Consider the following 25,574-nt stretch of genomic DNA (forward strand, 5'->3'; position numbering starts at 1 on the left):
GAGGGAGGGAATTAGCGGAAGTTGGAGAATTCAATGTTCATGCCAAGGGGCTGGAGACTACCCAGAAGGTATATGAGGTCTTGCTCCTCCAACCTCAGTTTGGCCTCGTCATGGCAGTAGAGGAGGCCATGTATAGACATATCCGAATGGGAATGTGAAGGAGAGTTGAAGTGAGTGGCAACCGGGAGATCCTGTCTGTTGCGGCGGATGGAGCGTAGGTGCTTGACGAAGCGGTCCCCCAAACTGCATCGGGTCTCGCCGATGTAGAGGAGGCTGCACCGGGAGCACCGGATGCAATAGATTACCCCAACAGACTCACAAGTGATGTGTTGCCTCACCTGGAAGGACTGTTTGCGGCCCTGAATGGTGGTAAGAGGGGAGGTGTAGGGACAGGTGTAGCACTTAAGCTTGCAGGGTTAAGTGCCAGGTGGGAGATCTGTGGGGAGGGACGTGTGGACCAGGGAGTCGTGGAGGAAACGATCCCTGCGGAAAGCGGAGAGGGAAATATGTGCTTAGTGGTTGGGTCCTGTTGAAGGTGGCGGAAGTTACGGAGGGTAATATGCTGTATCCGGAGGCTAGTGGGGTGGTAGGTGAGGACAAGGAGAATTCGGTCCCTGTTGTGGCGATGGGAGGATGCGGTGAGGGCCGGTGTGGGAAATGGAGGAGATGCGGGTGAGAGTATCATTGATGACAGCAGAACGGAAATCACAATCCTTAAAGAAAGGACATTTGAACAGAAAGCCTCATCCTGGGAGCAGATGCGGCAGAGACAGAGGCCTTAAAGAAAGAAGAAATTTTAGAATTCCCTATTCCCAGTTCCTCTGTCTCCGCCGCATTTGCTCCCAGGATAAGGCTTTCCGTTCCAGGACCTCTCAAACGTCCTCTCTCTCTAGGGATTGTGGTTTTCCTTCTGCCATCATCAATGATGCCCTCACCCACATCTCCATTTCCTGCACTTCTGCCCTCACCCCATCCTCCCGTCACCACACCAGGGACCGAGTTGCCCTTGTTTCCCCCCCCCCCCCCCCCCCCCCACCGCCCTTGTCCTCACCTACCCCACCAGCCTCCGGATCCAGCACGTTATCCTCCGCAACTTCAGCCACCTTCAACAGGACCCCACCACTAAGCACATCTTTCAGATTCAGATTTAGTTTATTGTCATTTAAAAACCACAAATGCAATGCAGTTTAAAAAATGAGACAACGTTCCTCCAGAATGATATCAACAAAGCACATGACAAAATAGACTACACCAGAAAATCCACATTATGTTTGGCAATCCCCAATCCAGAGTCTGGAGAGGCTGCTGCGTATTAATATCGCTGCACCATCTTAGCGCATTCCCCGGAAAGGAGCTCCTTGTTAATCAAGATGGCGGCGCGACACAGTTTGCAGTGGCCACTCCGGAGCTGATATGTTATTTGTTAAGCGGGGTGCCATGCGCAATCCTAATCTAATGAAAAATGGATGTGGGAGCACGGAGGAACATCTGGAAATCTCCAGGAAGGCCCTCTTTCAGGATTTCCCTCTCCGCTTTCTGCAGGGATCGTTCCCTCCGCAACTCCTTCATCCACATGTCCCTCCCCACAGATCTCCCACCTGGTACTTACTTCTGCAAGTGTAAGTGCTACACCTGTCCCTACACATCCTCTCTTACCATCATCCAGGGCCCCAAACAGTACTTCCAAGTGGGGCAACACTTCACTTGTGAGTCTGTTAGGGTCATCTATTGCATCTGGTGCTCCCGGTGCAGCCTCCTCTACATCGGCGAAACCCGACGCAAATTGGTGGACCGCTTCATCAAGCACCTCCACTCCATCCGCCACAACAGGCAGGATCTCCTGGTTGCCACCCACTTCAACTCTGCTTCACATTCTCATTTGGATATGTCCATACATGGCCGAGATGAGGCCAAACTCAGGTTATAGGAGCAGCACCTCATATACCATCTGGATAGTCTCCAGCCCCTTAGTATGAACACTGAATTCTCCAACTTCAGGTAATTCCCCCTTTCCCCCGTCCTAGTTTCACTCTGCCTCCTCCTCCTCCTCCTCCTCCTCCTCCAGCTGCCTTTCACCTCTCATGATTCTGCCTTCCTTAACTACACATAGTGCTTTCCCCTTACATTCCTCCTTCACCTTTCCTGTCTATCCCCTCCCTGCTTCCCCTCTCCCACCCCTTGATCTTTCCCCTTACTGGTTTTTCACCTGGCACCTACCAGCCTTCTTCCCACCCAACCCCCAATTTCTTTATAGGACTCCTGCCCCCTCTCTCTTCAGTCCTGACAAAGGGTCTCAGGCCGAAACGTTGTCTGCTCATTTCCACGGATGCTGCCTGACCTGCTGAGTTCCTCCAGCTTGTTGTATGTGATAATTATTGATGTACTTTGAAAAATTATTAACATTCTTTTTTTAAGTGGACTAAATTATGTTAGCATATCGGAAAAGAAGAATATTAAATAATTAGCCTTATTTGTAATGTATATCAAAACAAAAAAACACAGTGAAATGTGTCGTTTTGCATCAATGCCCAACACAGTCCAACGATATGCTGGGGGTAGCCCGCAAGTGTCACCATGCTTCCAGTGTCAACATAGCTTGCCCACAAATTACTAATCTGAATCATATGTGTTTGGAATGTGGGCGAAACCAGAGTACCCAGAGGAAGCTGACGTGGTCACGAGAATGTACAAACTCATTGCAATCAGAGGAAGGAATTGGAGTTGTCATTCAACCATACATGAATACTCATGAATACAGCCAAACGGAACAGCATTACTATGGGGTCAAGGTGCACAACACAGTATGAACAGTCACACATAGCACAAATCACACTTAAGATAGCAAGCACAAATTGTATCACTATTAGAACCGCTTTTAAACAGTTGGAAGCCAAATTGGATAGGATCAACGATAGAGTGGACGAACATGCTGAACATTCCTCGCATCGATTCGACTTATGAAAATTTAGAAAGTCATGTTCGATACTTGGAGACTCTCTGTTCCAGCCTAGAAGAAAAAAATAATAAACTCCTTTCTAAAATGGTCGATCTCAAAAATCGGAGCAGACGTTCGAATTCTTGGGTTGCCAGAGGCCACCGAACAGGGATCAACCGTGAAGTTTTTCACCGAGTTTCTCTGTGAGATATTCGGGAAAGATTTGCTTCCGAACCTGCCTGAGCTCGAAAGGGCACACCGGGTCTACGTTCCCCCCCCCGGAATTCTGGGCTCCCACCTGCGACCGGTAATTTTATGCTTCCATCAATACCAAGTAAAACACCATCTGATTATGGAGGCACGTCGCAGAGGTACTTTTACTTTCCAAAATACAATCATTCACTTTGTGGAAGATTTTGCACCCCAGAACTTAAAGATGCGCGCTGAGTTTAAAGGCGTAATGAAAGTGCTTTTTGATCGTGGTTTTAAACACTGTCTTCGCACTCCTGCCGATTTACAAATCACGCTTAATACTGGAAAATATAAGTGGTTTAAGTCGGTGAAGGAGGCTGAGGCATTTGTTGCAAGTCTTCCGGCTATCCAGCCATCTTCGGAACCCGATCGGACCTCCTAAAATGGTGGATAAGTACTTCTCGTAGTAAAATTACTTTTCCCGGACTCAGACTTTACTTGAATCACTCCGACACTATTTATTGAAACTCTAAGGGCTGTTGACAATCTCTCCCTGGATTTGGTGTGTCTTTTTTAAATAGACATTCTGTGCTTAATGTTTCCCTATGGACGTTTAAATAGTACTTGTGTAATCTATTTTATTCTTGTATAACTTTATCTATAGAGTTCTACAATTGACTCTAACTTGTTTTGGAGGTTTGAAGTCTTTTTTTGAAGGCCTCCCTGTTTGTTGGTTCACAGTTTAACTGCTGATTATTTTTTATTTTTTATTTTTTTTTTTCACTGTTTCTTTTAATCATTGTTTTTTTCCTCTCTGTAAATGGTTGATGAGTACTCTTCTTGAATCTATAATTTTCCCCTTCCTCCCTTTTTTTCCCCTTTCTCTTACTATATTCTTCCATAATTTTTCGCGGGTAGGTTAGTTTTGGTTTTCTTCCGATATTCTCTGTATTAAGTTTTATATTTCTGCAGAAGATGTTCCAATTTGTAGTTATGTTTTCTAGTGCATAAACTAGTTACTATTTGCTAGAGTATTTATACGGAACTGCTGTTAATGACACAGATTTGGAAGTTATATTTGGGTTAATTTTTTTGGTAGAGCTAGCTGCTTTTTTTGGTAGCTGTCTAGTTTTGGGTTGTGTGGGTGGGGTGGGTTTTCCAGTTCCAACATCACTCACTGTATTTATTGTTTGTTTTTATTGCTCAGGACATGTTTATGTTTTGATTTCACGAATCTGTGCTTACACTTCTGCTCCCAGACTGCTATCGTATTGCTTGACTTTTTATATGCCTGCTGCCTTTTATGCATTAGTAATTGATAATGGCTAGTGCACTTAAATTCGTGAGCTGGAATGTAAAGGGATTGAATCACCCTGTTAAAAGGAGGAAGGTATTCTCACATATTAAACAACTCAAAGCTGACATTGCTTTCCTTCAAGAAACTCATATTCGTTGTTCTGATAACTCCCGGCTTCTGTCAAAGTGGGCAGGTCAACATTTTCATTCATCCTTTGCCGCTAAAGCTAGGGGAGTCTCCATTCTTATTAACTCAAGTATTCCTTTTGAACTCCATAATAAAATATCTGATACAAATGGCCGTTTTATTATTGTTTCTGGTAAACTATATAACACTAAAGTTGTACTAGCAAACCTGTATGCCCCCAACTTTGATGATGTTAACTTTTTTGAACGTTTTTTTTCTTCACTACCAGACTTAAACTCATACTCTCTTATACTGGATGGTGACTTCAACTGTTGGTTAGATCCTAATCTGGATCGATCGTCCTCTGTTACCAGATCACCTACTAAATCTGCCTAGCTATCCAATCATTTCTCTCTAATTTTGGTATCTCTGATATATGGCGTTTCCTTCATCCTACTGAGAGAGATTATTCTTTTCTTTCCACATGTTCACCATACCTTCACTAGAATTGACTATTTCTTACTCGATAACCAACTTATTCCATTTGCCTACTCTCGTGACTATCAGAGTATACTGATTTCTGACCATGCCCCAATTACTCTCTCGCTGAACTTTCCTGGTCTCCCTCAGAGGAATAAACACTGGCGGTTTGATTCAACTTTATTATCAGATGATGATTTTGAAAAATTTATTAAGGATCAGATAACCTTTTATTTTAACACTAATACATCACCTGAAGTGTCATCCCAGATTGTCTGGGATGCCATGAAAGCATATCTGAGGGGTCAAATAATCTCTTACACAGCAAATCTCAACAGAAGATCCTGTGCAGATCGATTAGACCTCATTAACCAGATTAAAGAATTGGATCAACTATATGCTCAAACTAAGAACCCTGAACTATACAAGAAGCATGTTGAACTCCAAACTAAATTTAATCTTCTGTCTACTCAACCTGTCGAACACCAACTTCTCGAAAGCAAGAGTCGCTTTTACATTCACGGGGATAAGTCTGGTAAATTTCTAGCCAACCAGCTGAGGCGTTCCAAAGCCAAACAACATATTACAAAGATTCGGAAGGAGAATGGAGACTTTACATCGGATCATTTAGAAATTAATGACGCATTTAAAAATTTTTATTCTTGGCTTTACTCCTCTGAATCTTCGAATGACAATATCTCTGCTGATCAATTTTTAAAGAATCTGAATATTCCTTCACTTTCATCTGATTCTAAAGCCAAACTTAATGCGCCTATATCATCAGAAGAAATATCTTTTGCAATTTCTGCACTGTCCTCAGGGAAATCTCCTGGACCTGATGGGTTCCCTGTAGAATTTTATAAATCATTCTCTTCACTTCTTTCTCCTCAGTTACTTTCAGTATTATCTAATTCGTTTAATTACGGCAAATTGCCACCCTCTTTTAATGAGGCATCTATTATTCTTAAAAAATGGCAAAGATCCAACAGAGTGTTCGTCGTATAGGCCGATTTCTTTGCTCAATGTTGATGTAAAGATCTTAGCTAAAGTTTTGGCTCATAGATTAGAAACCGTTATTCCCTCCATTATCTCTGATGACCAATCAGGTTTTATTAAAAACCGTCTCCCTTTTTTTTAACATTCGGCGTTTATTTAATATCTTATACTCACCTCCAACTGGGATTCCTGAATGTGTTATTTCCCTTGATGCGGAGAAAGCATTTGATTGTATAGAGTGGAACTACCTTTTTGCAGTCTTAGAAAAATTTGACCTCGGTCAAGGTTTCATCTCTTGGATCAAATTGCTGTACCTGTGTCCTACTGCTTCTGTTTTAACTAATTTTCAGAAATCCCAGGTATTTAATCTCAAACGTGGCACCCGTCAGGGATGCCCCTTAAGTCCCTTTCTCTTTGATTTGGCTATAGAACCTTTGGCGATAGCATTTCGAAATTGTCCTGAATCGACCGGGATTTGGAGAGGGGGTGTTGAGCATAAAGTTTCTCTTTATGCTGATGACTTATTACTCTTTCTCTTAAATCCATCTACATCCTTACCTCCAATGTTTTCACTTCTTGACCAGTTTAGCCAGATCTCTGGCTATAAACTTAATTTACATAAGAGTGAACTTTTCCCAATTAATAAAGAAGCACAAGAATTAACATTTTGTGAACTCCCTTTTAAAGTAGTCCATAATCAATTTACTTACCTTGGAATTACTGTCACAAGGAAGTTTAAAGATCTCTTTCGTGAAAACTTTGCCAATCTTTCATATACTATAAAACAGAGTCTGGTACAATGGTCACCTCTATCTATGCCTTTGGTAGGTCGTATTAATGTTGTTAAAATGTATGTTCTCCCCAAAATTTTATACGTATTTCAATCTATCCCAATTTTTATTCCTAAATCTTTTTTTGATTCCTTAGACTCTATTATTTTGTCATATCTGTGGAAGAATAAGCGCTCTAGAATTAATAAAATCCATCACCAAAAATCTAAAAAAGAGGGTGGCATGGCTTTACCTAACTTTCGTTTATATTATTGGGCAGCTAATATACGTTGTGCTACCTTTTGGTCTTTCTTCCATGGCCAACCCAAGTGCCCTAATAGGGTGGCAATGGAGTTGAGCTCCACTAAAGATTTATCTATCTCTGCACTTCTTGGCTCTGCACTCCCTAGCAGTCTGTCCAGATCAATAGCTAATCCTCTTGTTAGACACACTTTGCGTATATGGGCTCAGTTTAGGAAATGCTATGGTTTCCATGGTTTTTCCTTTTCCAGCCCTGTCGTACATAATCACCTTTTTTTACCTACCACGTACGATTCAGCATTCCAGGTTTGGTATAGGAAGGGCATTAGACGTTTTGAAGATCTCTTCATTGATAATCGCTTCGCTTCTTTTCAGCAGCTCTCTGTTAAGTTCAATCTGACCAATGCTCATTTTTTTAGATATCTCCAAATTAGACACTTTATTGCTCTTTTAATTCCTAACTTTCCTGAAATGCCTGCGAAAAATGCTATGGACTTATTTCTTTCCATTAATCTGCTAGGTAAAGGTTTAATATCAATTATCCAAGATAAATTAGCAGCATTACGACGGGCCCCTGTGGATAAAATTAAAATGGCATGGGAGCATGATTTAAATACCTCCTTATCTGATGAGAGCTGGGACTCGATTCTCAAATCGGTTAACTCAAACTCTCTTTGTGCTCGCCATTGCCTTTTACAGTTTAAGATTGTTCATAGAGCCCATATGTCTAAATCTAAACTATCTCGATTCTACCCTGACATTAGTCCGCTCTGTGATAAATGCAAGAGGGGCGAGGCCTCTCTCATTCATATGTACTGGTTCTTTCCTAGCTTGGAGAAATTTTGGAAAGATGTCTTCACTACGTTATCGTATATTCTGAATCAGCACCTAGAACCAAACCCCTTAATTGCTTTGTTCGGTTTCTGGGGCGAGACAGATTTACGTCTGAGTCTGACCAAATGCCGAATATTATCCTTTGCCTCTCTCCTGGCTAGATGCTTGATCCTCCTTAGATGGAGAGATGTTGCCCCGCCCGCTCATGCTCAAAGCCTTAACGACATTATGGCCTGCTTGGACCTCGAAAAAATTCATTGTTCAGTTCTTAATTCGGACCTAAAGTTCCATAATGTCTGGGGACCTTTTATCGAGTAGTTTCATAACCTTCCTCTTGACTAGGGTTTTTTTTTCTTTTCGGTCCCTTGCTTTCAGCTCCTTTTTTCTGGTAGTAGGCATTACTATCCTCTGTTGCTAAGCGTATTCACAGTCTGGGAGTTTGATTGTCCTGATTTATATTCTCTACATTGCGTTGTGGTTGGTCTGGAGTTTTTTTTTGTGTTGTGGGGCTTGGGGAGGACACTAAGTTTACTTGTCTTCAATTTAGGTGCTTTTTAAAAAATTCTCTTTCTCTGTATCATATTGTCATTGTATGCTTAATTTTGCACTGTATTAATGTTCCTCATTGTGATTTGAGGTTTTTTAATCTGTAAAATGTATAAAAAAAAACTAAAAAAAATCTCTGCTATGTTAACTCAAGTGAGCCTTTATTTAACTGACAAAAGTACAAAGAAAAGATTTTCAATAGTTTTACCGACCAACTTATTATATTTTGTAAATATACACAAATTTAGAATTTGATGGCTGCAACACGCTCAACAGAAGTTGGGACAAAGTTAAAATAAGATTGAAAAGTACACAGAATATTCAAGTACCACTGGTTTGGAAGACTCCACATTAAGCAGGCTAATTGGTAGCAGGTGAGGTATCATGACTGGGTATAAAAGTAGTGTCCATCAAAGGCTCAGTCTTTGCAAGCAAGGTTGGGTTGTGGCTCACCCCTTTGTGCCAAAATTTGTGAGAGAATTGTTAGTTCAAAAGGAACACTTCCCAATGCAAGATTGCAGAGAATTCAGGTCTTTCAACATCTACAGTACATAATATTGTGAAAAGATTCAGAGAATTCAGAGATGTCTCAATGCGTAAAGGGCAAAGTGGGAAACCACTGTTGAACGCTCGTGATCTTCGAGCCCTTAGGCGGCACTGCCTAAGAAACTGTCATGCTACTGTGACAACTATAGCCGCCTGGGCTCGGGAGTACTTCGGATTACCATTGTCACTTAACAGTCCGTCGCTGCATCCAGAAATGCACCTTGAAACTGTATTACGCAAGGAGGAAGCCATACATCAACTCTATGCAGAAACGCCAGTGAGCTCTCTGGGCCCGAGCTCATCTCAGATGGACTGAAAGACTGTGGAACCGTGTGCTGTGGTCAGATGAGTCCACATTTCAGCTAGTTTTTGGGAAAAACGGGTGTCGAGTTCTTCGTGCCAAAGATGAAAACGACCATCCTGATTGTTAACAGCGAAAGGTGCAAAAGCCAGCTTCTATAATGGTATGGGGGTGCATCAGTGCCCATGGCATGGGTGAGTTGCATAAATGTGAAGGTACCATTGACTCTGAGGCGTATATTAGGATTTTAGAGAGACGTGTTGCCATCAAGGTGACATCTCTTCCCGGGACGTCCATGCCTATTTCAGCAGGACAATGCCAGACTCATTCTGCATGGGTTACAACAGCGTGGCTTTGTAGACACAGAGTGCGTGTGCTTGACTGGCCTGCTGCCAGTCCAGATCTATCTCCTATTGAAAATGTACGGCACATCATGAAGAGGAGAAACAGACAATGGAGACCACCGACTGTTGAACAGCTGAAGCAAGCAAGAATGGACAAAATTTCCAATTGCAAATCTACTACAATTAGTATCCTCAGTTCCAAAATGATTAAAAAGTGTTATTAAAAGGAAAGGCGATGTAACACAATGGTAAACATGCCTCTGTCCCAACTTTTGTTGAGTGTGTTGCAGCCATCAAATTCTAAATTTGTGTATATTTACAAAATACAATTAAGTTGGTCAGTAAAACTATCGAAAATCTTTTCTTTGTACTTTTGTCAGTTAAATAAAGGTTCACGTGAATTAACATATCACAGATTTTTGTTTTTATTGCATTTTGGAAAATATCCCAACTTTGCTGGAAATGGGATTTGTAGAATATCTGGAAAAAAATACAAACACACAAAATATGCTTGTATATAGTCAGACCCTTCAGCCCATCGAAAACTGCAGTTGGCTTCACCACCCCCAGGGGAGCGCACCAGCCCCGACACTGTGGCTTGAGGGCAGGTCCTTGCGTATACAAGGTAACAAACCCATAGAGAATATTAGTAAAAATGCAACCACATGAAATGTACGTAGTCCAAAATCTTAGTCCATTGAAATCTTCAGTCAACCTGCAAAAGAGCTCCTCTTCAACCGAATGAATACTGTGGGGTTAGCCCCGACTCCAGACCCCAGTGGAAGGCACTGGCTCAGATGTCTTTCTCCCAGCAACTGTAAAACAGGTGACCGCGCAGCTCGAGGCCGAGTCCTTGCAGCCACCTTCAGGTGTAAGGTTTGGACCAGAATAGATTAGGAAAGAGAATTTTTAAATGACAATGTGTAGATTATGGAAAATATCATGGATGTACAGTTTCAGAAGTGAGAAACTCTGCAGGTGCTGGAATTCCAAAGCAACCCATACAAAATGCCAGATCAGATCAGCGGGTTAGGCAGCACCTATGAGAATAAATAGTCAATGAAGGGCCTCTGCTTGATGCGTTAACTGTTTATTCATTTCCATAGATGCTACCTGACCTGCTGAATTTCTCCAGCATTTTGTGTTTCGCTATGAATGTATAATCAGTTTGATACATCTCGCATTTGCTGCACTCAGTTTCCATGGCGTTTGAGAGATGCATCAAACTGATGTCCCTTCTAAATCAGAAGAAGTCCAGCACTATCAGCTCTGAATTCACAGAAACCACTGAAAACCAAGTATACCGCTTTGCACTCTGGAGAGATCTTGTCAGAAGTGGTCCTCATGGAAGAATTTCTGCCAAAAAGCCATTCCTCCAAGAGACTCACCTATGCACAAAAACACAAGGACTGGGTGCTGAACAATGGTGGCAAGTTCTCTGGACCGATGAGTCAAAATTTTACATTATTGGCTCAAACAGGCAGTTTGTCTGCAGAAGAACTGGAGAGCACTATATGGATGCAGGTCCACAGCAAAAGTGAAGCACGGCAGAGGTTCCCTGTAGGTTTGGGCTGCACTTCTGCAAAAGGAGTTGTTGATCTGGTCAGAATTAATGGAATCCTCAATCCTGAGAAATACAAGCAGATTCTCGTGCATTATGGAATACCACCAAGGAGGCACCTAGTTGGTCTCAACCTCATTCTGCAGCAGGACAATGACTCCAAACACACAACTGAAATCATGAAGAACATGGAGAAAAGAAGAACAAAGAGCTCTGCAACATATAATATGGCATCCACAGAGCCCTTATCTCAACGTCAGCATGGCTGTTCGGGGTTACATGGTGAGACAAAAGCAAGCAAGGCAGCCAAAGTCTGCAGGAGAATTTGGCAAGTTCTCCAAGATACTTGGAACATCTGCTGATTTTCTTATAAGCTGCACACAGTGTACCTAAGAGAATTGATGCAGTTTTAAAGGCAAAGGTTGATCACACTAAATATTGATTGGATTCAGTTTTATACTGTTTACTGCTCTTTGTAGTAATCTTCTGATATTTAGAAACTGTACATTATTTTTGAAAGCATCTTCGCTTTACAGTATCAATATGGCTGAGAATTTTTCACAGTACTCTCTATAGCAGGTTTCTCACCCGGGGTTCTGTGGAACCCTAGGATTATGTGAATGGTTGCTAGGGGTTCTGCAAAGTGTGTTTTCTGAGCAGTGAATGGACTTGCCCAACTTGAGCTGTGACATCAGCCTCTCCCTCCTGAATTACCTCTCCCTGGGTGAGGGACCCTTTCTCTGAATCTTCTGCTCAGTATGAGAAGTTCTCTTCGAGAGAAGAGGCAGAACCTTGTGAGCTGCAGTCTGATCGTGCATTCAAGATGAAGTTTACTGCTGTGACTCTGAATAAGTTCTAGATTTCTGAATAAAAGAAGAGCATCCTGCCATTCATAGGAAAACAGTGGAACATTTTGCTGCAGTTTTTAACTTGCATATGTGAGCAAGCCTTTTCGTGTTTAACAAGCATAGAAATCGTCTCATTTCAGTTGAAGGTGAAATCCATGTGTACTTATCTCAAGTTCGACCCACAGTTGAGTATTTGTGTAGCAAAAAACAAGCATGGGTTTCAAATGGTAGGCTTATACTTGAACCTGATCATGTCCTTTAGTAAGAAAATGTTTTTACAAAATTTTGTATAAAATTGTCTTGGGCTATATTTTTATTCATATTGCTTTGGCTTATGGTTTTTAGTAACTTTGCTATTTAACATTGTCAATAAATTTTTATGTTTAAATAACATTAATTAAAATTGATTTACAACCTTTATTTGAATTAAATCTTCCGAGCCTACCTTTAGAAAAATTAAATCCCATTTTGGCTTAAGCCAGTTACTTAATAGCAATTCATTATGTTTGTCTTATGAGTTTTTAAAATTTATGAAAGGGAAAGAAAGATTTTTTCCAAGAAAGGTTGGCTGAAAATTCATTCTCTACTGAAAAAGCATTGATAATAATATTTTGGATTACTATATCTACAACTTACTGATCACACTAACATAATAATTTTTACATAGGGGTCCCCCCAAGACCTAAAAATTATTTCAAAGTTTCCTCCAGGGCAAAAAGTTTGAGAAAGGATGCTCTAAAGAAATCTTCAAAAAAGATTAATAGAGTGTCACTCTGTGTTGATTAGTGTGCAATGGAATAGAAGTTAGACTGCAGCCATTCAGAATCCTGGTACATGAGCAGTTCTTAGTACCATTCTTCAGATGGAGTGCATTATATGTTTGTCAGTGTGTTACCTTGACTCTCAAGGATCAAAACTGAAGAGAAGATTATACAACTACAATTATATTTGCTAGTATTTAAATGGTTCACAACAATTTTGTCAGTAGTTAAGATATAGTGCGGTTAGTGAGGTAAGTAGGGAGTTGAGGACAAGCAGGACTCTGGGATAAAGGCTTAAAAATAGACTTGCTTTTAAGGCGTTCAATATTACCTCTACTCTCAAACAATGTTAGAAGTTTGGAAGTATGTGGTTGCTTCTCGGCAGTTGTTAATTTTAAATGTTGAAATGGTTAGATAATTATTAACTAAAACTGTTAAAAGATGAAATTAAGGGTGTAACTGGAGCTAGGTCACAGTGGCATTGATCTCATTCACTGAAAGGACTCAAAGTACTAAATATTCTCTTTCTGCATTGATATTCCTAACTATTCTTATTTGAATGAGATAGGCCTCAGTAATATTCAGTGGAATATTTTAATTTGTTTCTCTTAGTCAGAAACTGCATTTGTTTTGTGTCCTCAAATGTCTAACTGAATGTGTAAATCATATTTTTTGATGTGATTTATTTCTTTTCAGAAGTTTTGGATACAACCAAAGATAAAAACAGCGAAATAGTTGATGAAGAATGTGGGCTTGCCATTACTTACAGCAAAAAGGGCAATGTTATGCCGCATGCAAGATATGACTGCGTGGAACAAGATTTTACGTATGTAGCACTGAGAGAGTTGATTTTGGACAGAGAATCAACATTAGTTAGTTATCAAACCCATTCATACTTAAATTGGATTCATCAATAAAGATGTAGATTGAACTATTTTGTATGTTATTGTATACCTGTATGCACTGTTGTATTAATAGGCTCTTGCCTAGAGCTAATACTCCCTGATGCTGCCTTTTACATGTAGATATACTATTCCAGTCATTTTGGATGCGTGCACTTAATTTATAGCTTGTATTTTTCAGAATTTTTTTTGACGTGGGTTTTATTAGAAATCGTGTTCACAGTGTATAGATCTCTAATTCTAGTCAGTTGAATTCTATAAAGCCCATTTCATCATGGGTTCACAAATGGCATGTCCAAACTGGCCTGCACCATGAAGACTGTGCTCTGGTATCTCAGTACTGTGAATTGTGTACTTAAAGGTTATGACTATCTCGTTATAAATCCTGTGTGAAACATCTGAATGTTTTTGATATTTCTGTTGTATTGTAAATTTTGTCAGCTTTAGAGTATATTTTTTCCCATTTTGCTATTTTACGTTTATGGGTATATCCTGTTTAAATTGTCAGGAAATAAAATTTTAAAGCTGTTCTCATGGGTAAAAGCACATCAAACATGTAATTATAATAACTCATGAAATGCTAATGAATTTAAATACTTGACTTTCCTAACTTCTGTCAGAAGTCACAGTTAGAAATCTTAAACTTGTTCATAGCCTTATCTGATTCCTTTGAGTCTGCATTACAAAAAATTACTTCTCTGAGGATGCTGCAGAAATACTGTAATTTAAACAACTGTATTGGAAAGTTTATTGGGATTCAATATTGAAAAGTGAACAGGTATTTTGTTTATGCCTCCATAAAATTAAGCCCATAATCTTAAAATTAGAGCTGAGGCTTAAAGGATGTAATAGTATATCTTCTGGACAATAATAATAGTAAAACTCTGAAACTCTTTTTTTCTTCTCCCCTCTTTTTATATTAAAAAAAAATTGGAACTAAGCCAAAAGGACATAGTTTTAAGGAGCTTGGACTGTAGGTACAAAGGGAATGTCAGAGGTAAAAGTGGCAGGTGGAATATAGTGTTGGGAAGCTGTATAGTCATGCACTTTGCTAGAAGGAATAAAGGCATATACTATTTTCTAAATGATGAGAAATTTCACAAATTGGAGGTGCAAAAGGACTCAGAAGTCCTCATGCAGGATTCCCTAAAGGTTAACTTGCAAATTGAGTCAGTGATAAGGATAACAAAAGCAATGGACTACAATATAAAAACAAGGATGTAAAGCTGAGGCTTTATAAAGCATTGTTTAGACCGCACTTGGAGTATTGTGAAAAGTCTGGGTTCTATATGTAAGAAAACGTGCTGGCATTGGAGAGCCAGAAAAGGTTCATGAGAATGATTTCAGGAATGAAAGGGATAATATTTGAGGAGTGTTTAATGGCTGTGGGCCTGTACTTGCTGGAGTTTACCAGAATGAGGTGGGGGGGGTGTGTGATCTCATTGAAAACTATTGAATATAAAAAGGCCTAGATAGTGTATGTGGAGCGGATATCTCCTATAGTAGAGGAGTCTAGGACTAGAGGGCATGACCTCAGAGTAGAGGGATGGCCCCTTAAAACAGAGATGAAGAGGAATTTCTTTAGCCTGAGGGTGGTGAATCAGTGGAGTTCATTGCCACTAACAGCTATGGAAATCAGGTCATTTTTTTTAGAGCAGACGTTGCTAGGTCATTGAATAGTAAGGACATCAAAGGTTATGGGGAGAAGGCAGGAGAATGGTGTTGAGAGGGATATCAGCTGTGGTGGAATATTGGAGCAAACTCAATGGGCTGAATGGCCTAAATCTGCTCCTATGTCTTAGTCCTATGGTGGATGCGTGGAATTCAATGGCAGTGAAGGTGGTAGAGGTGGACACAATAGGGTCTTTTAAGAAACTCTTAGATAGGTACATGGAGCTTAGAAAAATAGAGTGCTATGTGGTAGGGAAATGCTAGGCAGTTTTTAGAGGAGGTTACATGGTTGGCACAACATTGTGGGCTGAAAGGCCTGTAATATGCTGTAGATTTTTATGTTCTAAGCCAGCTGATAATATTAAAGCCAGAAATGATGGGTTTTGTTTTGTTAGGCAACAATAACAAGTTGTAAAGCCAAGACAGTACTTGAAATACAGAACAATCAAAATTGACTTCTTTCATATGCACAAGTGCATGTATACACAGGTGTGGTGCATGACATACATGTAGCAGCATCACAAGCCCTTGGTGTCAGATAGCACCATTCACCAGCAAAACAAAGCATAGATTAGATGTAAATTATACACAACTTTGATAAAAAAGGAATAAAACAAATGGAAAACCAAACACGAGGAAATCTGCAGATGCTGGAAATTCAAACAACACACACACAATACTGGTGGAACACAGCAGGCCAGGCAGCATCTATAAGGAGAAGCACTGTCCATGTTTCGGGCTGAGACCCTTCGTCAAGAAAACCAAGTCCATTTTAGTGCAAGTGATCAGTGGTCGTAGCATTGCTGCAACAATCAGTGATTGTTCAAGTTTGTTGAAGAAATGAACTGCTGAAGGGAAGGAGGTGTTCCTAGCCTAGTGCTGTCTTCTGAACCTCCTGCCCAAGGTTGGCAAAGAGAGGGCATGACCCAAGTAGTGGGGATGTTTTTAGATGTTGCCACCTTGAAGCTGTGCCTGGTGTAGATAGTACAGCTTCTTACATTCCTGTGAATTCAAATTGCCACACCAGACCATGATGCAACCAGTCAGGATTCTTGTAATGATACAACCATAGAGTTTTTGTTAGAGCATTTACTCACATCTATGTGCCACAATCTTGAATCCCATTATAATTTTGGCATATTTTGAATGGGTGGGCATATGTAAAAATGTCTGAGTGCTTTTTTTGTACTGATAAAAATCTTTGTTTATTTTAATCAGTGTCAGTGTTGTCGTGGTAACATTCCTTAAGATTAAATATCAAATCTGTGTAAACACTTCCCATTTTTTAACAAATCATCCTCTTTCCTTGATAAAAGCAACACACTCTATGACAAATTATTTTAGATGACTTGGGCAGCTATTGTGAAATATTTGCACTAGTCCCATAAAGAAAATGCAGTGGATCTATCAACATCTGTATACAAAGGAACAGTTAACATTTTGGCTTAAGTCTTGTTTCTAAGTATAAAATATGAATCTTAGATTCTACATCAGTCCTCTGAATTCAAACTTAGGTTAATGGAAGAGACGTGTTCATTGTTAGCACTGGCATTAAGCATTTTGCTTCTCAACTTTAAGTAATTTAAATATAATATTTCCATATTATTTAATACATGGAAGTTACTGCAAAGAAAATAATTTCATCTGAAAGTACATTACAGCAGTTTAGGTAATAGAAATTCTCCCTTATGGAGATCACAAATCACTACCAAAAAATCTGAGATACAGAATAGAAGTTCACTCTTGTCCAGAATTTACACTGGGGAGGTGGGTGGTGGGGAATAAATAAATCAAATGCATGCACAGATAATGTGGCGTCAAGTTCTGGAAAATCATCATGCTTCATTTTCTAGGAACAATTAAACATCTCACTTCTTCCTGCAGTGAGGTTTTGGGGACTTGAGCACACTCTCACAGCTTAAGGCTTTTATACACAGTACTGTACTAATTTTATGTATTGCACTGTACTACTGCCACAAAAAAAGACCAAACTTCATGAGGTGGGCAATGATAAACCTGATTCTGATTATGGGTATCTATTATGGACTGAGAGTGGGAAGGGGGCAGGGAGAGGGGGAAGCAGGAAGCACCCTGGCAATCCTTCCTGGCATCTGTCCCACATCCTCTACCCCTGTACTCTACCCCTGTCATTCCCAACATCCTCTACTCCCACCAGATTTACAACCTCTCTCTGTGCTCCACATTGACGAATACAGTACTGTGCAAAAGTCTTGGGCACCCCAGATATATATATATATATATATATATATATATAGATATATATATATATATACACACACATCTTTCTCCAGTCAGCCTTTCAACATGTTCCATCTATGTACATAGTGTCCTATCCAAATCTTCTGCTCCTGTCCTTATCGCTTCACCTTAGAATGGGATCCCTTCACCTTTTAAAATTTAATTTTAATTTTCACCCTCTCATTTAAAATTTTTATTAGCTTTGTTTTTCCCTGTCTCTGAAACTTTCTTAAACCTATAAGTGCCCTTGCTGCATGTACCCAGTTTCATCTGCCTATCGCACCAAACCCCCTGTAAACTCTGCTGCAAATCATCTCTAACATTTGTGACTTGACATTTAATCTGTTGGCTATTTTTCAAAAACTTCAAAATAATTCCATTTGTGTCATTTATAAATCTTAAAATTATATGTGCTATACTAAAGCATAATTGAGGAAAAATGAAGAGGAGGCTTTTATGTACTGGGACTCACCGAAAGCACTTAGAAATGTTGACTGTTTATGACTCTTTAAACATCTGTCATAAATATAAACAATATATGATAAACTTAAATATCTATAACTGTCCTGCTGAGTTCCTCCAGCATTTTGTGTATGTTATATTATTGACATAATGAGAAGTGGAGAGGATCTGAACAGAAGAGTAGAAGAGTCTTGCCCAAATTACATGATCCTTAATGCAACTGCATCTGGGTTGTTATGTACTATTCCAGCTTCACTATCGAAGGATGTACTACGATGAAGGGAGCATGACGATGGTTCACCAAATTACTTTGTGATATGATATGTTTATTGTAGGCAAACTAATTAAATAAAAGTTGCTGGAGGAATTCAGTGGGTCAGACGTCATCTGTGGAGACAGTGATAGTCAACTTTGCAGGTTGAGGTCCTCCTTTAGGAATGAATGCAGAGAGCCAGCATAAAGTAATGCGAGGGAGAGTGAGGCAGGTGATAGATAGAAACAAGTAAGGAGAGGATTGAGAGGCAGGTAGAGGGAGGGGAGGATAGAGCTAGAGGCTAGAATGTGATCAGTGGAGACTTCAGATAAGACTACAGATTCTGCAATTAGGCAGCTGATATATAGACAGGCCTATGCATTCTTGATATTAATAAATTATCTCATTAAAATGGATAAAAAATGTTCATAGATCTTGACAGGATAGGTGCAGTGTTTAACCTGGCGAGGATGTACAGAATAAGGGGTCACAGTCTCAAAAGATTGGGTTATGTCATTCAAGTCAAAAGTAAAAACATCTGTTCACTTGGTCAATGGAATCTACAACAAAGGTGACACTGAGGTAATGGATTAGCCATTGAATGTTGAAGCAGGCACATGTGGGGAAATACCCTTCTGTTAGGTTTATTTCTTACTGTAAATCCTTCAAAATTCATTGGTGAAGTTATCATCCTTGGTATTTTCTTTGGATTATTGGAAGTTCGTGTTACATTTTTGAACATGACTGAAGTGATTTGTGACAGTTTAAGCTGCAGCATAAATGAATCAGACATTCTTTCCCAAACATCACACACATTAGGAGTACTCATGCAAATATCTTGCATTGATTTCCCAACTGAAGAATTTCAGTAACTTAATTGGAGGTGAGGTGTTTGCATAGAAACAGGCTCTTCCTGAGCTAGTCCCATTTGCCTGCATTTGGCCCACATCTCTCTCATCCTTTCCTATCATATGTCTTAAACATTGTAATTGTACTCACCTCTACCGATTCCTCTGGCCACTTGTTCCATGTACCCAGTGGGTCAGGGATCATCTGTAGAGATGGGGTGGGGAAGTTTCCCCTTGAGTCCTCTTTTAAGTCTTTCCACCCTTCCCCTCTCATCTTGTACCTGCACCTTCCAGTTTTGGACTTCCTTACCCTGGGTTCAAGAATGTGACAATACCTTTCATCTGTGCCCTTCATGGGTTTCTAAAACCACTCCCCCAGCCCCTTTCAGTCTGAGGAATGCAGTCCAAACCTATCCAGAATCCCCCTTATAATTCAAGCCTTCAATTTCTGGTAGCATCCTAAAGAATCTATTCTGCACTCCCTCTAGCTTAATCACATTCTCCCTATAGTATGGCAACCAGAACCACACAGTATTCCAGATAAGGTTTGGTTAATGTGTTCCAAATTTAAATAATCACTAAACATTTTCCACTCCTGTCCTGCAAGTTGAAATTTTAGGTTATTTGAAATGGCTTGTTTCAATTTTTAACATATTCATGCTGATCTGTTTTAGGCGAACAGAAAATGAGGTATCAGGGCCTACTGGCAACAATTTAAATTTCTGTGAACAGTGCTATTGTTACATCTGTGATAAACTTGCTTCTGAGGTGAGTTATTTCTATCAATTGCAATTATATTGTTAATTTTTAATTGTGTAATACTGTTAATTTTCTGTGTGTGAGAGAGAAAGTGAGGCTGTTTCCTCTGACTGATGTGTGATGCATATCACATTTCTCACATTACTTTTGATTAAAGGAAAACAGCTCTAAAATATCTAAATATCCAAAACTTGATTGTAATCTGACAAGGAACAGCAAGTGGCTTTCAAATCTTGGGCTAAGGAAAGGAGTGATGAATGAACACGTGTATACACCTTACTTTATGGGTCTCTGATGCAGTTTTCTTGAGTCTGATTAAAAAATCAGTTCAATTAGGGAGCATTAGAAATCTAAAAGCTGTTGAGTGGTCCAAATATTCATTGAATAGAACATTCAAAATTCTGGAAGGTTAACTTTCAGCTTGAAGTTGAAGTAAGGCCAGCCCAGTAATCACGTAGATACCTGAAATTTGGTGGAAATAGATGTTGAATAGAAATAGCATTTAATATGAATTATTCCACTGAACAGAAGGTAACTTTTCAGTTTTGTGACTGCTTTTCACACAAGATTATCTTACTGCATTTTTGCCTGGTATATTAGAAGTAGCAGCTGAGATTTAAAAGTGAATGAAAGATTAAACATTTGCTTACTTTGCCAAATGAAAATCAAAATGTCCAATGAAATGTGCCATTTTGCATCAAATCAAAGCAGTGAGGATTTTGCCGGGCAGCCTACAGGTATTGCCACTCTTCTGATGACAACAAAACATGCTGACAACTCACTAATCCTAACCCATATGTCTTTGAGATGTGGGAGGAAACAGGAGCATTTAGAGTTCCTGCACAGTCACGGAGAGAACGTACAAGCTCCTTCTAGGCAGTGGCATGAGCTGAACTCCGACTGGTGAAAGCTGGCACTGTAAAGCAGTTTGCTAATTGCTGCGCTACTGTGCTGCAAGACAACTACACCCCACTGCAATCCACCTACTGCCGAAAGAGATCCATGGCAGAGGCCACCCCTCCGGCCCTACGCTTATCACAGGAGTAGCTGGACAGCTTACTATCGTTTATTTCCTGTAGCTCCACATTCAGTACTATAATTCCAAGCAAACTCATTCACAATCCCCTTGACCAGGAAGTCAACACTGCCTACAATTGTACACTTGGTTTCCTCACCAACAGACTGTAATTAGAAAGAATAAACAACAACATCTTAATCGTTCCCTCATAAGGCTGTATCCTCAGCTCCATTTTCCCAATGCACTTGTGATTGGATGGCCAAATTCTGCTGCCACTGTAAGGGGTTGTATTTTAAATGATGAGTCAGACTACAGGAAAGCTATTGACATGTTATCTGACAATAATATCAATGTCAGCAAAATAAAAGCTAAGAGTAAACGTCAGCAATATCCTGTCTGGTCCAACCACTGATGCCACAGTTAAGAAAGCTCACCAGCACATCCACTTCCTCCTAAGGCTAAAGAAATATGGCTTTCTTTGACCCTTATCGGTTTTTATTGATACATCATAGAATGCATTATATACAGATGCACTGTGACTTGCTATGGAAACTACTTTGCACATTACTGCAAGAAACTGCAGAGTTGTGTACAAGCTCAGCACATAATGGAAACCTGCCTGTCCTCTGTGCACTTTTATCTACACTTCTGGCTTCTTTGTTAAAGCAGCCAACATAATCGAAGACACCCATCCCTGATACTCTTCCTTTTCTCCCTTCCCAAGGGTTGAAAACACATACCTGCAGGGTTAAGGATAGCTTCTATCCTGCTGTTACAAGATTATTATATGTTTCCCTAGTATAAGACGGATCCTGACCTCTCAATCCAACTGATTATACCTTGCAGTTTATTATGTATGTGCACTGCATGTTCTCTAGTTGTAGCACTTTATTCTGCACTGTTGTGATGAATTGATCTGTATGAATGATGTGTAAGTAAATTTTTCACTGTAGCCCTGTACATTCACAACGATAAACCTATTTACTAATTTAAGTTTCACTAGAGTTGCACTTTGTGAAGGACCAGCATTATTTTTGTGCAGGGATCCCCCTGCAATGATATTTTAGTGCACATAAATCCTAGAACATTACCCACAGAAGAACACTTGGACCTTTACAAGATAACACTCTCCAGCAAATTTCTGCCATTACAAAGAGTAGAGTTCGTGAAGTGATTAAAAACATATGGTTTGTGAATTATTACCTTGGAGAGAACATTCAGGGTGACTCCAGGGAAGCAACTAGGAGGGAGCAGTCATTCAGGAGGAATTCTGCAAAGCTGACAAGTTTTGGTGGATTGAATTAATAATTGCTCTTCATGTAGATCAGTTGAACTTTAATTAATGAACGAATGGATTGACTAATAGTAATCTGGATGAGTTTGAGCCACCTTTAAAACATAATCTGGTCACAACCCTCAGATTAAGGTATGCTGAAGTGTATGAGGCTCATGCAATTACTTTTACATCTTAATATTAAAAAACAAACAATATTCCAACAATAGTTTTTCATTTGTTTCCCTTCTCATTTCTGGCATTTTTCAAAGTTTTAAAATTTTGGGTAGTCATTTTTTTACACCTAATTTGCATGGAAATTATAAGTACATCTGTTAAGTTGCAGCTTATAATTTGATGGGGTGCCCTTAACTTTTATCCTATTTAACATTTTTTAAATCTTGCGTATTGTTGTATGATGCAAAACTGATGTGATTTGGATTCTTTAATTAACGACGTATTCTTTATATCCTTCTTTCCTATTAGTGCCAATACTGGAACATTCCTTCAGCTTGTCATTGCAATGCTCACAATAAGAGTAAATACTGGAAAGCCCATCGGGATGTTGCACTGACAGGTGCACTCTCAATATTCAATTTTAATCTGGTTGACATTGACTCAGAGCTTCGACATGGAGGTAATTATCTACGATAATACTTCGGAGTTTATTGCCAACATCAGTATACTAATGTCTTTACTTGGATAAGCAACATTAATGTAAATTTTGTTTTCTCAAACCCATGATACAACCATTTTGTATTCGCGGAATAAATACAGTATTCTATTGGAGGCATATTTTTTGTTTGATGGCTTATTTTTAGGTAACAGCATTATTTAATGACTTATTGTATGACTGAGTTCTGCAAAGCTGGCAAGTTTTGATGGACTGAATTAATAATTGCTCTTCATGTAGATCAGTTGAGCTTTGATACAGGTTCATGTTTATTGAATCAAATTTGTGATAGTGACAATTCCAGTTGTAATTCGATGAGGTGACTTAAATATAAGTTAATGCTTCTGATGTTTTAAGCAGAACTGAAAGATTAAATATTACTTCAGTTTGGCATTTAAAGTTCATATCAGTTTAATTAAATATGGACTTTGTTTTTGTTTTGTACATGATAGAAAAGGCAATTAAAACAACAAATAGGTAACATAGTTGAAGAGTGGCAGCCATTTAGCTGATTCAAAGTTGTGGCTTATTTCATTGCCAAAGAACCAATTTATTTTTATAGAGCCAAGAAAAGATATTGTCATTGTACATGGTAGTCATGGTCCAAACACCCAGGGTCCTGTTCACTGAGAACCAAGAACCAGAGGTAACTCATTGGAGACTATTAATCAGAATCAGACTTTAATCGCCAAGTACCTGTACACATACAAGGAATTTACTTCCGGCAGATGTTGTCTCTCTGCTCATAACAGATGATAAATATAAATGAAAATATAGATTATACATACAAGTAGTGCAATCCAAGAAATAGTTAGCCGACAGTTAACTGTTCAGCAAAGTGACTGCATATTTCAAATACTTCCCCTATCCTGACTATCCTTGACATCTATGTCCATAGCAAACTATTTCGGCTGGTCTTGCTCCGAACAGCATAGATTCTATAATTGTGACCATCTTCAAGAAAGGTTAAAAATACCACTTGTTTAAACTGCCTTCTGTCTCCCAGCTGTCTCACAGGAAAAGACTTTCCCCATGTTGTCCTCAAATGCTCCTCCTATTGGCTAAAGCATGACTCTGCACATCTGTGGATTCTGTCTGACTGCTCTCTACATTTTCACTGCTGGGCAAATTCAGTTGCCTACATAAATTTGTCTCCATGTAGCACTTGCTCCATGACAGAATGCAAGTCATGATGCTAACCATCAGGTCTACATCATAAGCAGTTGCCTCAACACTGTTCTCAATCCTTCTCACCACTGTTGTACCTTACCTCTAGTATACTTCCTATGGGAATAGAGCTAATTTTCAGAACCATGGTTGTTTATAGAACTGTGTTATATAAACGATGGTGGCATTTGCATACACTCTGTAAGGCAGAGCTCCAAGACACAGTCACTTTGAAGCATATGAGAGGATGGACTTTATATTCAAGATCTGTAAGACTGAAGTCCTTTTCCAACTTGCTCCTGTCATACTATTCTGCCTTTCAACACTGATAGTTCACAACAAGACCTGGAAAACACGGGCTCACATCGCATACCTTGGATCACATTTCTAGTGAAGGCCGATATCGATGATGAATTTCACTTACTGCCTTCAGTGTGCATTGTTGATCTTGAGTGGTTGAAGCAAAGGGTATTTGATGATCAAGAACTCAGACCTGGTGTAAAACTCATGGACTGTTGAGCACTATTGATCCTAAGTTCTGTATGCTGAGAACTACTGCAGCCACTGTGTGCTGGGGTGAAGGGAGTGAACACTAAGGGTAGTTGAAAGGGTGGCAATCAAGACAGCTGCTTGTCCTAGATGGTGTAGGATCTTGTGAAAGTTCTTAGCACTGCACGCCTCAATTCTCCCGTGTGAATGTGTGAAAAGTTTGTTATGTCGGATGGTAAACCAGCCAAGGCAGAATACCCAGCCTCTCACCCATTCTTTTAGCCACATTATTTATGTGATAGCTTCAGTTGAGTTTCTGGTCATTGGAAACACCCAGCATATTGATGGAGTGAAACAACATTGGTAGCGTTACTGAGTGTTAAGGTTAGATGCCTACATAGCCGGCAAGCATTTCACATTGTCGAATTGATGGCAGTATTGTAACTGGAACAGCACGACTAGAGGTGCAGCTACTTCTGGAGTGTTGTGCAGTGAGTCATATTGGCCGGAGACTCTTTTCTGACAGTGGGGTTCTCAGGAGGAAACTAAGATAGGTCTTTTTGTACTTCAGGCTGAATATAATTGTGAATGTTTCAGCTTTTTTCTTACAAAATTATTGTGTAGGCAGTTACAGCTTCACTGATCTGATCTGACACCTCATCACTTTTGGGTATACGTGGTGCTCCTGGATATTTGTGTATAGTTGAATGACAATTAAATTAGAACTGAATGATTTTATGATGTTACAAAATCACAATTTTGAATTGTATTGTAGCTGGTGAAGTACAATTTAACTAGTGACAATGGGGTTACACTTATGGGTGAAATTTTGGGTGGGAAAACAACTTTACTCATTAATCTTACTTAATTGTGATAATGAAAACTCCGTTTGGGTCTGTTGTTGAAACCATAAAGAACATAAAATGCTATTCAAAGTATGAGATTTGTCTCCATACAGGCAGTCACAAAACAAAGAAACTCAACAGAATTCATTTTTTAAAA

At 39.6% G+C, this 25,574-nt stretch overlaps 1 protein-coding gene across 4 annotated transcripts in view; it reads left to right on the plus strand.

The window, feature by feature from the left end:
* Positions 1-25,574, plus strand: part of zgc:112980 (uncharacterized protein LOC503706 homolog) — a 74,628-nt gene that overhangs the window by 10,982 nt on the left and 38,072 nt on the right. For 3 of the 4 annotated variants that reach the window (XM_059979541.1, XM_059979543.1, XM_059979540.1), the window contains exons 3-5: positions 13,495-13,624; positions 19,868-19,961; positions 22,730-22,880. In XM_059979541.1, coding sequence (XP_059835524.1) covers positions 13,495-13,624; positions 19,868-19,961; positions 22,730-22,880 — 375 coding nt within the window. The remainder of the gene's footprint in view (positions 1-13,494; positions 13,625-19,867; positions 19,962-22,729; positions 22,881-25,574) is intronic. The other variant, XM_059979542.1, reaches the window with a different exon arrangement.

Source organism: Hypanus sabinus, chromosome 9 (assembly GCF_030144855.1).
Source record: "Hypanus sabinus isolate sHypSab1 chromosome 9, sHypSab1.hap1, whole genome shotgun sequence".
In the NCBI taxonomy this organism is placed as follows: Eukaryota; Metazoa; Chordata; class Chondrichthyes; order Myliobatiformes; family Dasyatidae; genus Hypanus; species Hypanus sabinus.